This window comes from Cupressus sempervirens, chromosome 5 (genome assembly GCF_028749045.1).
Source record: "Cupressus sempervirens isolate cs-2001-9-10 chromosome 5, ASM2874904v1, whole genome shotgun sequence".
In the NCBI taxonomy this organism is placed as follows: Eukaryota; Viridiplantae; Streptophyta; class Pinopsida; order Cupressales; family Cupressaceae; genus Cupressus; species Cupressus sempervirens.
The window spans coordinates 918,797,662-918,814,294 of NC_143122.1; the positions used below are offsets into that span (position 1 = coordinate 918,797,662).

The following is a 16,633-nucleotide window of genomic DNA, read 5'->3' on the forward strand; positions in this document are numbered from 1 at the left end:
ATGTGGAATTCATTTTCTCGAAGTTCATTTCCTGATGACAATCATGTTGGGATCGACGTCAATAGCATTTTCTCGAAGTTCATTTTTCCGCTCAATACATCCAGTCTATTTAATCGCTCTACACACCAAAATCTCACAAACACGACATGGGATGGCTGGGTGGATTATGACGGTGTAGAAAAGGTTTTGCATTTCTTTCTTTGGTATAATTCTTCTAAACCAAAAATCCCTCTATTTAACCACACAATAGATCTGAGCAACTGTCTACCAGAGTACATCAAGATTGGCTTCTCGGTTGCCACTGGAGAGTACACCGAGATGCACACTGTAAAAGTTTGGAATTTTACTTCTGAATATTCGTGGGAAGTCAGAGCTCCTGGTGAATTACTTAGAAATGGAAATGCAAACAAATTTTTTCTGAAAGCTTATTTGATATGCGTGTTCTTCATTATTGTGGTCCTATGTGGCTTCATAGTTGTTTGCTGGTGGCAGTATTTCAGAAAAAGGAAAAGAGAAGGTAAGGCTAGGGAAGAGAGCGATCCAGAGCTGGACTAATGCTGTTCTCATGGCCCCCGAAGATTTTCCTACGCCGAGCTCAGTGCCGCGATAGGAAATTTCTGCGAGAAAGAAAAGCTTGGACAAGGCGGCTTCGGCAGCGTTTACAAAGGAATCCTGCTCGGCACCAGGGAGGCGCTGGCTATGAAAAGAATAGCTCAAGGATCGAGACAAGGAAGAAAGGAGTATGTCTCCGAAGTTCAAACAATCAGCAGGTTGAGACAACATAATCTTGTGCGGCTTTTAGGATGGTGCCACGAAAAGGGAGAGTTACTTCAGGTGTACGAGTACTTGCCAAATGGGAGTCTGGATAAACACATTTTTTGGGAAGAGGAGGATACGCTGGATTGGAGCCGAAGATATAGTATCGCCTGTGACATTGCCTCTGCTCTTGTTTATCTCCACGAAGAGTGGGCCCAGCGTGTCGTTCATCGAGACATGAAGGCAAGCAATGTAATGTTGGATTCTGGTTTCAATGCCAAGTTGGATGATTTTGGTTTGCCGAGACTGATGGAACGTGACCAGGATTCTTCCCATATGACCATGGTGGTGGGCACGCGGGGGTATGTTGCTCCAAAGTGCTACATAACATGGAAAACCAGTCCAGAAGCTGACGTGTACAACTTTGGGGCGGTTACACTAGAAATTGCCTGCGGAAGGCGGCTGATTGATCATAGCCTTGAAGAACACAATTGTTTATGTTTTCTTGTCAACATTTATTGCATACTGGACCTTCTGATGTATGGACCACTTTCATTCGTAGATAGCATTCCTGACAAATATAACACATCTGTGGCATTTTTAGTTGTTGTCGAAATTGCATTTGGGATCTATAGAAATTATCCTTAAGAAATAGAGTTGGGTTTTGTATATTTTCTCTGTTGCCTTGTCCACCTAAATTTATCCTATTTTGGCTTGTAGGATGAGGTGTTTTAGGAACACGCTCTGTTGTTCTTGAATTTTCATTCTGGTGACTCATTTCAACAAATACAGGTAATGCTTGATTGTACCTCTCACTTGATTCAAAATCAACTTCATGTCTCCCTTGTGTTTCAAAATGAGATACTTCATCAAATGTTCACTGACGAGTAATTCTATCCCTATTTTTTAATTCCAATTCTTGTATTAGCAATCCTGCCATTCTTCTAGCATAATTTAGTCGTCGGACTTCATTTTTCCTTCTTCTTTCTTCTTCTCTTTCAGCTTGTGTCATTTGTTCTTGTCGTTGTCTATGATACTCTCTCTGGTATGCTCTTTGTTGCTCCATTTGAAATTGTCTTCTTTCTTGATCCGATTGGAAATTTATACTTGATTTATTCATTTCTATGAAATAAATTTGTAACCAAACATTAAAAAAATAGTAGATTTAGTAAATTAGTTTTTATAAAATTGGTTTAAAATATCACATTAATTTAGTGGCATTGCACTTTAGATAAGATAGATATTTATTTATTTCTAATTAATAGTTTAACAATTCACAAATACATATAGGAGGAACTTTTTTGTGTAGATAAGATCTACAAACATAATAAATACCAAATAGTCTTGTATCTATAATACTAAATTTATTTAAGACAAAGGAAAAATAACATACGTTCATCAAAATTAATAAGTCGAATAGACAAATTAATTAAAAAAATTGATAATGTCAAATAATATGACTCCTAGATTTCATTATAGTGATGCAAAAACATGTGGAATTCATCAGTGAAGAAAAGGTTATTTTCGCCATCCATGTGCTCTTCATCATAGCAGATGTCTTTCCTAAATTCAAAGAACCCAAATGATTTCTTCCATGCCTCATGAATTTCCTTTGTATATTTTCCCACCTACAAGATTTGAGAATCTTGCACACCTCGAACATGAAAGCTCGCATTATGAATTTCATCTGTAATTTTTTTACAAGACTTGGAAATGATTGTTCCCAATCTATCCAAATAAGTTTGAACAATTTGGCTTGATTGCACCAACTCGTTTGAAAGAAGTGGGCTTGTGATAGTGTTCTCAGAGCTATTTTGTTGAGCATCCATAGTTAATTTTTTTCTGATATCTATAATGTAAGGATAAAAAATGGTCAGTATCAAAATGACAAGAATTAAGCTATGCATATATAGAAATAAATTGGTATTTGAAAGAGAAGAAGATTTGATTGATTCTTTCCTATTGACATAATTCTATGCGTTTAATTTCTTTTAACAAAAAACTTATATGTTCTTACTATTATTTATATAATGTTCTAATCTTTGATTTAAAAATTTAATAGTAAAACCTAACTTCAAACATTAAGGAGAAAATAGATAACATTTCATGAAATATTGTTTTTTATTTTCTTCATATTTTGATAGACGTTAAAATTGAGATTTATAAGTAGAATAAAATTTATAAAAATTAAACGACATTCTTAAATATAAAATTTAAATTTCCTGATGCATCATTTCATTTAAATGTGTATTAATCTTTCAGACTTAGTTGATAGATCTAATTGAATTTTTCTAATCTATTTTAATATAAGGTTGAAATTTATAAATTTGAGAAAATTTGGACAAAATGTTAGAGATTATATCAAGGCCTAGGACCTACTTCTTACATACATCACAAGACAAGATAAGTCTATTCTAAAAAGATGCATAACAACAATACAATAATATTGATCAATCAATATAAAATGAAAAATAGTATAATCTAAAATTTTATATATTAAAAATGATCTATCTATTAAAAAGATTACTACTCATTAATAAAACTTAATGTGTCATGCATTATGAAAATATAAATTAATTATAATTGTACATGTGTATCTATGTTTATTTATCTAAACTTGGATGGTTGATAAACTATATAATAGATTGGTTTCAAATCAATTTTCTATTTCTTAAAAAACCAACTCCTATTTTTATTAAAGAGTTTCCTTAAAGTATTAGATTTAAATTGCTTCATGATGTATAATGAGCTTATCTAAATTATTCTACTACTATTTAATATCATGATAGTAGTTGATAAAACCTATAATAGTATAATTAGCTAATCTCAAATCCATCTACTTTTATATAATAGTTCAATAATAGTTCATAGGACCTATAGCATATAATTAGTTGATTAAAAATTCTTCTAATTTTGTTGAAAATCTTAATAATAGTTTGTAGGAGCTATAATTGATATAAATCTCATCTACTTTTATTTAACATCATGATAATAGTTCACATGACCCATACTATATAATTAGTTGATCTAAAATCTATCTACTACTCTACAACATGATGATGATGGTTCATAGAATGCAACACTTATATAAAGATTTAAAATCTTACAAGATCAAATCTAAAAACAACATTGAACCCATCTATTACTACATTTTTTATTCTTGTTAAAATATTTTGAATATTAATTTAACTAAATCATAATTTTATACTAATATATTTCTCGAGAAAAAATTATTTATTTAAATAAATTTTAAAAATTGTAAAACATATAATTATAAAAAATTGCAAACAATTATTATTATTAATCCACATAGTAAATAAATCTAAACAAATTTAAAAGGTTTTCTAATATCAATAATTTGAGAGCATATCTAAATTTTAACAATATAACATGAAAAATAGTATAATCTATAATTTTATATATTAAAATTGATCTATCTATTAAAAAGATTACTACTCATTAATAAAAATAAAAAATTAAAACATATAATTATAAAAATTGCAAACAATTACCATTATTAATGTTATTTTAAAATAGCTTTGTAATCTTATTTTAATAATAGATAGACGAATATAATCATTGATTCAAATAATCTAAAGAAAAAGTCAGATTAATTAATACTATAATATCTAAATTCTAAAAATCTAATGTTTTGAATGAAGAGAAAGAAATAGAAAGAAATCTGCAATTGAGTAGAATTTCTAATATAACAAAGTTTCTAAGAAAATTTAAGGAAACTATGCAGATTTCAAAATATAAAAAAAACTACACAATAAAAGTTTCTTAAATGGAAGAAATACAAATCTACAATGTTTCTAATTAAGAAGAATTTCTATTCTATCAAAGTTTCTAAGAAAAATTAAGGAAATTATAGAGCTTTGAAAACAAGACAAAACAACACAATAAAATTTTCAAAAATAGAAGAAATCAAAACAAATAAACATACATACTCAGAATAATGATCCTGTTGCTCAATAAAATGTTGAATAGAAATCATAATATTGATCCTGTTACTCAATCCAATGTTGAATAGAAATCAGAATATCGATCCTGTTGTTTAATACAATGTTGAATAAAAAATAAAACAGGCTCTTGCCATATATAATGTTGATGTGTGATGGTTCAACTTCAAAGAATTGAAAACATGTAATGCGTAAAAATGGAGCATAAGGCAAGACATTTGGTTTTGTTATCATAACAGATTATTGGCTTTCTTCTTGCTCAAGTGAATGACGAAGAAATATATTTAGAAACATCTAAATGTGTCTTCACACTGTCAGTAATAAACTGTTATTTTATGACAACCCGACTGGACCTGAATTTTGCAATTACGAACTCATAGGGTGCGTGTTTAGTGTTTGGAAATATCGAAGCATTCAAACCAAAAATACAGTGGGGTTAATGAGGGAATGGGAAGCGTCAGTGTTAAGCATTGCTGGTCAAGTCCGAATGTAATTTCAATAAAGGACGTGGTATAACTATTCAACTTCCTATCAAATTTTTCCAAAATGTTAGATTGTTTACAATGAAATGTGCTCCTATTGTAGAAGCCTCTCGACTTAATTAATGCCTCTTAGAGAAAACAAACTGATGAGGCATTAAAATAATATACAAAAAAATGGATGTCTATGATATTTGGCATTTGTGGACCATGCCTATTTGCCTCGAAAAAGATTGAACTCGTGGAACGTCACAACAAGAACCCCCAAGAGTTTCAACCTGTTCGATGTTTTTCGTTCGTAATGGCCAAAGGTATTCCACAACAAATTCTGTAGCGGATGACATCAAAAGTATTTCTCTTGCATGCTCTTCATATCTCAACCAAGACCTTGATGGAACCGGCGTGTCGTCGAGGTTTCATCATCACTTACAATTTCCTAGGTCTTATCAATAACAAAACAATAATGAAATTTAACGCAACACAGAGAGGCCTATGTGTTTGTTGGTATGTCAAAATGTAATCACCCGACCGACTGCATTAAGAAATGCTCAACTTCTATGTGTTTTCTAGGGAATGTCGAATCATAAAATCAGTAAGTAAAATAAACACAACAAACTAATAGGAATTAAACGTTTTATAAAATAGACTCGACTTATATGCTAACCACCATATTATGCACCATGCCTGTCTGCCTTCAAAAAGACTGAAATGTAATATCAAACAAGAAGCCCATGAATTTCAATGTCAGTTTTGTACTTTGTTAGAATATCTACGAGGAGTTCCACTAAGAATTCCATATCACTTGATATCGAAAACACTTTCCCATCTGGTGTCCCAAGATTATAGTTTGGCAAGATGAGTGGAATATTAGTTGGGAGGGTTTAAAGATATGTAGTCAAATGTTGCGAAGTGAGCAATATCGGGTGAAATTTTATATTATATCATATAAGGATGAGGTGCTCAGTATTATATGTGTATCATAGGTGTTTTAAATGTTAAAAGAGTAAACAAGATTAGCATTAAAATATCAAGAGCATCATATTGGTCTAGAGTATTTTCTCTTCCATGCAAGATATCCAAATACAAATAACAAAGAGTGATTGTCACTGTATCACACCTTTTAAGCTGTATGACGAATTCTAGATGATGCACTCCACATTGGATGGTTAATTTTAAACTCCATGATGTTTCAACTAGGTAGTGAATCCTCCATCGGTCGTTGCATATACCTATGCACTTAATCAACTCTTCTAATACATTCATCCTTACTCTATTATTACAAATCTAAAATCTTTCTCTAACTCACAAATATGATACAGTGCAATACATTTTAAAAGATGAGAAATTTTTTAATGGAGAAATCACAATATATATAAAATTTCATGCCACCAAAAAAATAATACCCTATACATCACCGAACCTGTAGACAATGAGTCAGACAATAACATAAAAAAGAGTTTAAATAAATGGAAAACTACAACATCGTGTAACAGTTATCCCGATGGCTGTATAACTTTGGAGTGGCATGGAAGAAATAGCCACCACAAATAGAATAACAAAATCTTCATTTTTCAAATTTAAATAACAGAAACCAACGACTTAAGAATTCTAATCATAGAAAAACCAATGCAATCACCTTTCCTTTATCATAAAATATAAAGACTGCACTACAAAATGGGGGAAATCATACCAGAGTTAATCTCTGCTATAGTAGATATCCTTAACAAACCTAATATTTGTAGAAGTTAACACACAATCTCAATGTGGAAGTGGGAGAAAACCTTTCACAAATTTATCTACAAAATTGTATTTCAATAATTTGTCAAAAACTCACAAATTTGACGACAACAAAAAATTACAAATAACTTTTGACAGTGACCCCAAAAGGAAAAACAAATATCAAATCAATTTTCACTTTTGTTTCCAGGGAACTTAAAAATCATCATAGACTCTAGAATAAATCCAAAAGGTCTACAATAATTCACAAGAAATTTAGGAACAATCTAGAACTATAAATGGAAAGGCATTCACCCATGATAGTTGTAACTATAGTATTAAATGTCATATTTAAAAAGTATTAAGTAATCTTACATTGTCCTTGCATTTTCGTTGTCTATTTTATCTTTCCAGTCCACTCTAGCCTTGGCAATAAATAAAATATTACAATGTGTTAATAATTTTAAACTGCCATTTGTTCATTGGTTGGAATAGTTTTCTTTTAAAATTCTTAATAGATAAAATATAAAACCCCTAGCAAACTGTATACAGACTAATTAGAAAATAAGAATAATTAATAAAAATGAAATTAAAAATATGTATGCACTACATACTATAGGATAAATTTTATTGATGTGTGATTTTGTTATCAAGATTTAACTGTGTAGTTTTTGAGTCAAACTTATTGACCCATGTTTCATGAGTAGTGATTCAACATGAATCCATCCCTCATTAGAATAAATAGAATTCTTGGTTTCTGAAATTAATAACTTTGCATATATTAGGAAAAATTGTTCTACTATCTTTTTGATTGAGGTTTTTGGTGTTTCACTTTTAATTTTTCTTAGTATCCTATTTGGTAACCATGCCACTTTCTTATAGTTTTACAAACCCATTGAGCTAAATAAAAAATAAATTAAATCAATGTAAATTCTCTCAACTCATTAGATTTTTTGTATTTTTGAATGGCTCTAATAATGATTTACTCTACAAAGAAATCCCTATATATCTTATGCCAAAACTTGCAATCCATCAAGTAGTCTCTTGAAGTGTAAATAAATGCTCATATGATGATAATATTTTTGGAAACAATGCAATATATTTTGTCACTCATTTTAGCATTTAACAAAATATATACATGCTTAGGTCTTTGGATGGATTAAGATTTGGAATTGCTTAAGATTTGTTTATTAATTATTATTTTCCTAGTATACAACATCAAAATATTTACAAACATGGCAAATTTTGAGTCTATTATAATTCGATTTTGTGCATTTTGCCGATAAATATTTTCCAACATCAACTGTCTATCAAAAAAATTTGCATGCATGTTGACATTTTCTCAACTCACTCAATGAGTACATTTTTGTTTGCAAATTCAGAATTTCTCACATTTTGGGGCCCTATTCTTACAATGGTAAGGGATAAAAGTAGCATTGGGGACCTTAAATTACAAATGGAACAACAAACAAACTAAAAAATAGGTTTCCTCTTGTCTTATATTGCCTGAAAATAAAATAAAAAATAGATTTTCATTTGTCATTAAATGTTTAATTTTTTTAAAATTGTTTATTTGTAAATTATTTCTAATTATTGATAATTTTTGTAATTTGGACAAATAAATGTAGATAATTTTAATAATCCTTAGAGGACTTAGATTAGTCTGGTTTAAATTAAATATTTATGTCCTAAGCTAAATGAGTAAAGATATAATAATTGAGCTTGTATGTTTGACAAAGATATAACTCTGTTATTGGCATGGGCTTTTGAGTGTTGTAGCTAGTAGACATCAATGGAGTTGTCCTTTTGTCAACTGATATGTTTTATGAAATCATTGCATATAGAGCATGACACTGGAACTATTATACTGCTACGTCCTAAGCTAAATGAGTAAAGATATAATAATCTAGTCTAAGACATTCAAATAAAAGGTGTAGGTGGGAGCTTGTATGTTTGACAAAGATATAACTCTACTATTGGCATGGGATTCTGAGTGTTGTAGGTGGTAGACATCAATGGAGCTATCCTTTTATTAATTGATATGTTTTATGAAATAATTGCATATAGAGCATGACATTATTGGAACTATTATACTGTTGCCAGCCTATGAATATGTTTTTGCTACTATTCTTGATTTCCTCTTCATGCCCTCTTGACTCCACATGTCATATACATGCTTGTTTCTCTTCGCAAGAGTGCACATAGACTTATAGGTCAAGCATGTTAAATAATCCTATTGTCTGAGACTGTAAAGCTTAACACATAGAAAATAATATTTATTTACAATATGTTTAATTCCAATTTCTATGATATTACAATTTCCATCAGAGGTCCTACTGATTCCATTTGTCCTTCCTCATTAATACAACTAAATTGGTATGCCCCTAAGCTTCCATTAATATTTGCAAGAACCATGCGATCTTGAACAATATTATAGCCATGATTGTTGTCAAATCTTCCCTCATTTTACATGTTATCACAAGTACCTACAAGTAAAATTTTATCGAATTGAAAGTTCAATGTTGTATGCATTATCTTCAATTCTTCCTAGACTTCTTAAGATGTCCCTATGATGCACCTGCATCATGAACTTCATTAATCATTTCTACATTTGATGTTTTTTTCCATTCTTAATGTCCAATTTTTGTTATAATTTGAATCATTGTGCTAAGATGGGAGCTCTAATTTTGTAAAAATGTAGGCTCCATCAAAATCAACAAAAGCTTTTAAAGTAATAGCATAGAAGAAACTAAAGAAAAGAAATGAATTCTTGTAAGTAAAAGGATCCTAGCAACCTGTGCAAAGGAAAAGAAAATACATGTCAATCGAATTGCAAGAACGTAATCATTGATAATGAGGACAATTTTTCCATAGAAAGTCAAATTATGATATTGCTAAGAGGGTTTTACAATATAATCATTTGTTAATAAAGAAGGCAAATTTTAAATTCTAAAAAAACTGAGAAAGATGTAAGTTAGAGGCCTTTCCTTGTAGATGATCATATTATGAATTATGATGAATCCATAAAGGCTAGATTTCTTTTCTTCTCTTAATATATATTGATAGAGAAATCTAGAAACCCCTTGGATCCATGTATTTGGGGTCCCATTATAGGAAAAAATAGGAGATAGAATAGTAGCCCATATGGTTACTCCATATGCTAGAAAAACCATGCTCTTTCGTAGGAAACTCGTGTCCAAACGTTTCAAAAGAATGTGCAAAAAATTTAATGTTATTTTACATTAAGAAAATGCATTTTATTGTCCTAAAACAACTTAATAGGTCATTGCTGATATGTACTTATGTTCTTCTTGCTTATTTGTATGACAGTTAAACATAGTAGGCTAATTGTATGTTATCATTGGCTGGCCCATCTTGTCCATAGTTAGAGAAGATTATTTTATTGTTGTGAATCAACTACGTGTTGTGTAGGGGAATGATAGCAAAACCAAGTAGAAAGAAAGATCTACTTTATATTATGCTATTAGTCAAATATCTATTTTAAAAATTGGCATAGATATGCTATTTTATAAGTTTGGACATCTTGAAGTGACACAAAAATTTTTGAAGATGAGGTAGAAAAGACATCAATTGCTAACAAAGATTTGGAGAATGAGCATAGAATGCTTGGATCATTGTATTGTCTAAAAAAGCATGACACAAGAGATTTCAACAGAGAATACCTAGACCAACACATTGTCCACAAAGTTATGACACAAGAAAGTTCAATGGAAGACTTTCTAAAAGAAAATGGAATCAAACACTCATTTCGCAAATAGCAAGCTTGGATTAGGAATTAAATTATGATCCAACAATTCATATTTTCTAAACTTGGAGTACAAATACATTGAAAAAAAATATAGCATGATAGCCTTGGTATGCTTAGGATAACCTATACAGTCAACTAAGAGAAACTGAAAAAGTTGACTTTAACACTCAAACCATCTAAAATCAATCCTTATTGTTTTGTAACTATATATAATTATTGATGACTATTTCTTTTGTAAATTTTTGGTTTTATTAAATCGAGCAATGGAAATTACTTCCTTGAGTTTCATGCTTGTTTAAGTTTTAGCTACTATGATGGCTTTGTTTATTTGGATATCCATGTTTAAAGCTTGGTTGCAGACAAATTCTGCAGTAGCATGTTTGCACCATTTGTTGGAAGGTCAACTACTGAATTCTAAAAGCCTTACCTCTACATACTAGATAGACATCTGTATGCTAGACAATAGTCTGCCTTGGTTAGTTAAGCATGGTGAGCTTGTATTTTACTGTAGATTGTAGCATTTGATCAACAAAACATTTATGCATTTTACTTATATCCCATTCACATTTTGTGTCATAATCATTATTGAAAGCAAGAATACCATATTGTTCAAGCCAATGGTAAGACAAACTCTTGACACAAAGTTTGGTCATTACTTGACTTGGCTTTAATATGTTGAGGGGAAGCACATGGTACAGGTGGTTGCAAGAAGAACCTCTTATAGAATTATCGCATGAATAAAGTATGAGACAAATCTCAAACCACATTGTGTAGTTCTTTTACCTTTCCTCTTATTTTCATAACTAGTGGTTGGTCTAAGTAAACTTTGTGTAGATCATTTACAAGGTCTAAGTAAATTTTGTGTAGATCATTTAGGGAGGACCTTGACTTGCCATCATATCTTATGCAAATAAGTTTAAATTTTTTTTCCACTTAAATTTTTTTTAGAATATAGTAAAAACCAATGAGCCCTTAATCTTCCAACATTTCTTTCAGTGAGTCTATTCTTTTCTCATATATTTATATTTAAATATAATAATTCAATTGTCACCATGGAGCTTCTCATTACATGGGAGACCGTCATTCCTTAAGGAGAGATGTGATAAATATTCCTCATGTCATTCCCAATCAAAGAGAAATAGCACTGACCCAAGCTTATTCTGATCTATCTAGAAAAAATAGTGTCTAAGTATCACAATCCTTCCATCACACCCCATTAACCCCGTCAACCAACTTTCAAAGTTATGTCAAGCCTTAGTGCCCAACAATGTCTCCTCTTCTAGCTCAATAATCTATGCCCAATTTTAACTTAAATAGCTCAATGCTCTCTTGGAGCTATTTGGAATTTGGTAGATTCATGGTAGTGAGCTCTCCAATGAAAAGACTTCCATATGCTAGGGCCATAAAATATCTTCTCAAGACTACTGCTCACCCAAGCACTATATTTGTTTAGGTATAAAGTTTAAACTGTGTGAATGCTTTTAGTCATGAATCACTATCTCTATCTCAAGTCGGTATATACATTATTGAGACTTGCCTTAAATTATGCAAGCCGGTGATCCCTACAATGACCATAAATGTCTATAGAGGCTAGGGAATATGGATGCTATTAGAACTACATATAAAATTGATAGGCAAGATCCTAGCTTAGATGTTGCGAGTGAAACAATTGTAGATTCATCCCTAGTGTTCTCTAGCATGAACCCTTCCTATTCCAAGAGGCTCATTTGTGCTTCCATCATGGTAAATTTTTAGTAGCTTCATGAATGCAAGCTATATTATATTCTATTTTTTTTGTTGAGGAGCTCATCAACCTTCCTATTCTAGATTTTTTTATTTCACTGAAAAGCATAGATGATCTTATAGTAACTCGCTTAAGTCTACAATCTCTCCGTTCTATTGCTCTTCTTGTGAGTTAGAGGTAAAAGTAAATAAATGTGGTATGTTTTTAGATTATACTACAACAAAAGATTAGTTGAATTGATCTTATTGGGTGATCTCTTAGGATGAAATATTGTGGAGCTGGGTGGATATATAAAGTATTAAAAAGTGTAAACTATTTGATTTAAATTCAAGAAAATGGCTAGAGTTTCCGAGCTCATGAATTAGACAATATACATGGGTGGTTCAATAAACATGTTGGAATCAGAATGATTTTATTAAGGTACACAAACTTGAAGTTATGGGTGTTAATATATTTCAAGTTTTCATTATGGATTTTTTTTGTTCTATATTATTTAAACAAAGGCTATCTAAGTAGATGCTTTACTTTCAACTTTTTCAACTTTAAGCTCTGGCCAATTTTTCAACTTACTTTCAATTCAATATTGTTCTGAACAACGAAATATACGATAATCATGGGGATGGACTTGCGCTCTTCATGGCACCATTCGAACTGGAAGCACCAGAGGATGCTTATGGTGGATTTCTTGGCTTGTTTAATGAGGAAAGCTTTAAACAATCATCTTATCAGATGGTTGCTGTGCAGTGCGGAGTTTGATACATACAACAACGATTGGGATCCTGATGACAATCATGTTGGGATCGACGTCAATAGCATTTTCTCGAAGTTCATTTTTCCGCACAATACATCTAGTCTATTCAATCGCTCTACACACCAAAATCTCACAAACGCAACATGGGATGCCTAGGTGGATTATGACGGTCTAGAAAAGGTTCTGCACTTCTTTCTCTAGTATAATTCTTCTAAACCCAAAATTCCTCTATTTAACCACACAATAGATCTGAGCAACTGTCTACCAGAGTACATCAAGATTGGCTTCTCGGCTGCCACTGGAGAGTACAGAGAGACGCACATCGTAAAAGTTTGGAATTTTACTTCTGAATATTCGCGGGAAGTCAGACCTCCTGGTGAATTACTTAGAAATGGCAATGCAAACAGATTGTTGCTTTTGATTGTATGTTATCATTGGCTGGCCCATCTTGTCCATAGTTAGAGAAGCTTATTTTATTTTTGTGAATCCACTGCGTGTTGTGTAGGGGGAATGATAGCAAAACCAACTAGAAAGAAAGATCTACTTTATATTATGCTATTAGTCAAATATCTATTTTAAAAATTGTCATAGATATGCTATTTTATAAGTTTGGACATCTTAAAGTGACACAAAAAATTCTGAAGATGAGGTAGAAAAGACATCAATTGCTAAGAAAGATTTGGAGAATGAGCATAGATAGCTTGGATCAATGTATTGTCCAAAAAAGCATGACACAAGAGATTTCAATAGAGAATACCTAGACCAACACATTGTCCACAAAGTTATGACACAAGAAAGCTCAATGGAAGACATTCTAAAAGAAAATGTAATCAAACACTCATTTCCAAAATAGCAAGCTTGGATTACGAATTAAATTAAGATCCAACAATTCATATTTTCTAAACTTGGAGTACAAATACATTGAAAAAAAATATAGCATGATAGCCTTGGTATGCTTAGCATAACCTATACAGTCAACTAAGAGAAATTGAAAAAAATGACTTTAACACTGAAACCATATAAAATCAATCCTTATTGTTTTGTAACTATATATAATTAGTGATGACTACTTCTTTTGCAAAATTTTGGTTGTATTGAATCAAGCTATGGCAATTACTTCCTTGAATTTCATGCTTTTTTAAGTTTTAGCTACAATGATGTCTTTGTTTATTTGGATATCCATGTTTAAAGCTTGGTTGTAGACAAATTCTGCAATAGCATGTTTGCACTATTTGTTGAAAGGTCAACTACTAAATTTTAAAAGCCTTACCTCTACATTCTAGATAGACATCTATATGCTAGACAACAGTCTACCTTGGTTAGTTAAGCATGGTGAGCTTGTATTTTACTGTGGATTGTAGCATTTGATCAACAAAAAATTTATGCATTTTACTTATATCCCATTCACATTTTGTGTCATAATCATTATTTAAAGCATGAATACCATATTGTTCAAGCCAATGGTAAGACAAACTCTTGACACAAAGTTTGGTCATTACTTGACTTGGCTTTAATATGTTGAGGGGAAGCACATGGTACAAGTGGTTGCAAACAGAACCTCTTATAGAATTATCACATGAATAAAGTATGAGACAAATCTCAAACCACATTGTACGGTTCTTTGACCTTTCCTCTTATTTCCATAACTAGTGGTTGGTCAATAAAAAAAGGGGAAATTTGGTTTAATGTTTAAATACTAATAGTTTCCAACTAGACTTTACAAGGTCTAAGTAAACTTTGTGTAGATCATTTAGAGAGGACCTTGACTTGCCATCATTTCTTATGCAAATAAGTTTAAATTTTTTTTCCACTTAATTTTTCTATAGAATATAGTAAAAACCAATTAGTCCTTAATCTTCCAACATTTCTTTCAGTGAGTCTATTCTTTTCTCCTATATTTCTATTTAAATAGAATTATTCAATTTTCACCATGGAGCTTCTCATTACATGGGAGACCATCATTCCTTAAGGAGAGATGTGATAAATATACCTCATGGCATTCCCAATCAAAGAGAAATAGTACTGACCCAAGCTTATTCTGATCTATCTAGAAAAAATAGTATCTAAGTATCACAATCCTTCCATCACACCCCATTAACCCCGTCAACCAACTTTCAAAGTTATGTCAAGCCTTAGTGCCCAAGAATGTCTCCTCTTCTAGCTCAATAATCTATGCCCAATTTTAACTTAAATAGCTCAATGCTCTCTTGGAGCTATTTGGAATTTGGTAGATTCATGGTAGTGAGCTCTCCAATGAAAAGACTTCCATATGCTAGGGCCATAAAATATCTTCTCAAGACTACTTCTCACCCAAGCACTATATTTGTTTAGGTATAAAGTTTAAACTCTGTGAATGCTTTTAGTCATGAATCATTATCTCTATCTCAATTGGGTATATACATTATTGAGACTTTTCTTAAATTATTCAAGCCGGTGATCCCTACAATGACCATAAATGTCTGTAGAGGATAGGGAATATGGATGCTATTAGAACTACATATAAAATTGATAGGAAGGATCCTAGCTTAGATGTTGCTAGTGAAACAATTGTAGTTTCATCCCTAGTGTTTTGTAGCATGAACTCTTCCTATTCCAAGAGGCTCATTTGTGCTTCCATCATGGTAAATTTTTAGTAGCTTCATGAATGCAAGCTATATTATATTCTATTTTTTTTGTTGAGGAGCTCATCAACCTTCCTATTCTAGATTTTTTTATTTCACTGAAAAACATAGATGATCTTATAGTAACTCGCTTAAGTCTACAATCTCTCCATTATATTGCTCTTCTTATGAGTTAGAGGTAAAAGTAAATAAATGTGGTATGTTTTTAGATTATACTACAACAAAATATTAGTTGAATTGATTTTCTTGCGTGATCTCTTAGGATGAACTATTGTGGAGCTGGGTGGATATATAAAGTAATAAAAAGTGTAAACTATTTGATTTACATTCAAGAAAATGGCTAGAGTTTTTGAGCTCATGAATTAGACAATATACATGGGTGGTTCAATAAATATGTTGGAATCAGAGTGATTTTATTAAGGTAGACAAACTTGAAGTTGTGGGTGTTAATATATTTCAAGTTTTCATTATGGATTTTTTTTGTTCTATATTATTTAAACTAAAGCTATCTAAGTAGATTCTTTACTACAAATTGTTTTCATCGATTGACTACAATTGGGTATACATTATTTTGTGTGGGAATTCCTTAATGGGAAAGTGCAGTCTCTTTATGACCACAATTATCACATGCTAATAACTATATCTATCTACTATTCCTAGAACATCAACTTCTAGAACTAAATACACACTAGGTTGGATAAAAATTACTTTATCCGACTGAATGGATTCTACTGTTGTGATAGAAATCCAAAAACCTAAAACTAGTGTTTATAGCTTATCAAAATTATTCAGATGCATCCTCCTTCGAATAGGAATGAGAGTGCTCGACTTAAAC

At 31.3% G+C, this 16,633-nt stretch overlaps 1 protein-coding gene across 1 annotated transcript; it reads left to right on the forward strand.

Moving 5' to 3' along the window:
- LOC149558933 (L-type lectin-domain containing receptor kinase S.4-like) lies at positions 1-1,404 on the forward strand. Its single transcript, XM_089831134.1, has 2 exons — positions 1-491; positions 579-1,404. The coding sequence occupies exons 1-2, from the start codon at positions 1-3 to the stop codon at positions 1,402-1,404; spliced, it is 1,317 nt and encodes a 438-aa protein (XP_089687260.1).
- The last annotated feature ends 15,229 nt before the right edge of the window (positions 1,405-16,633 follow it).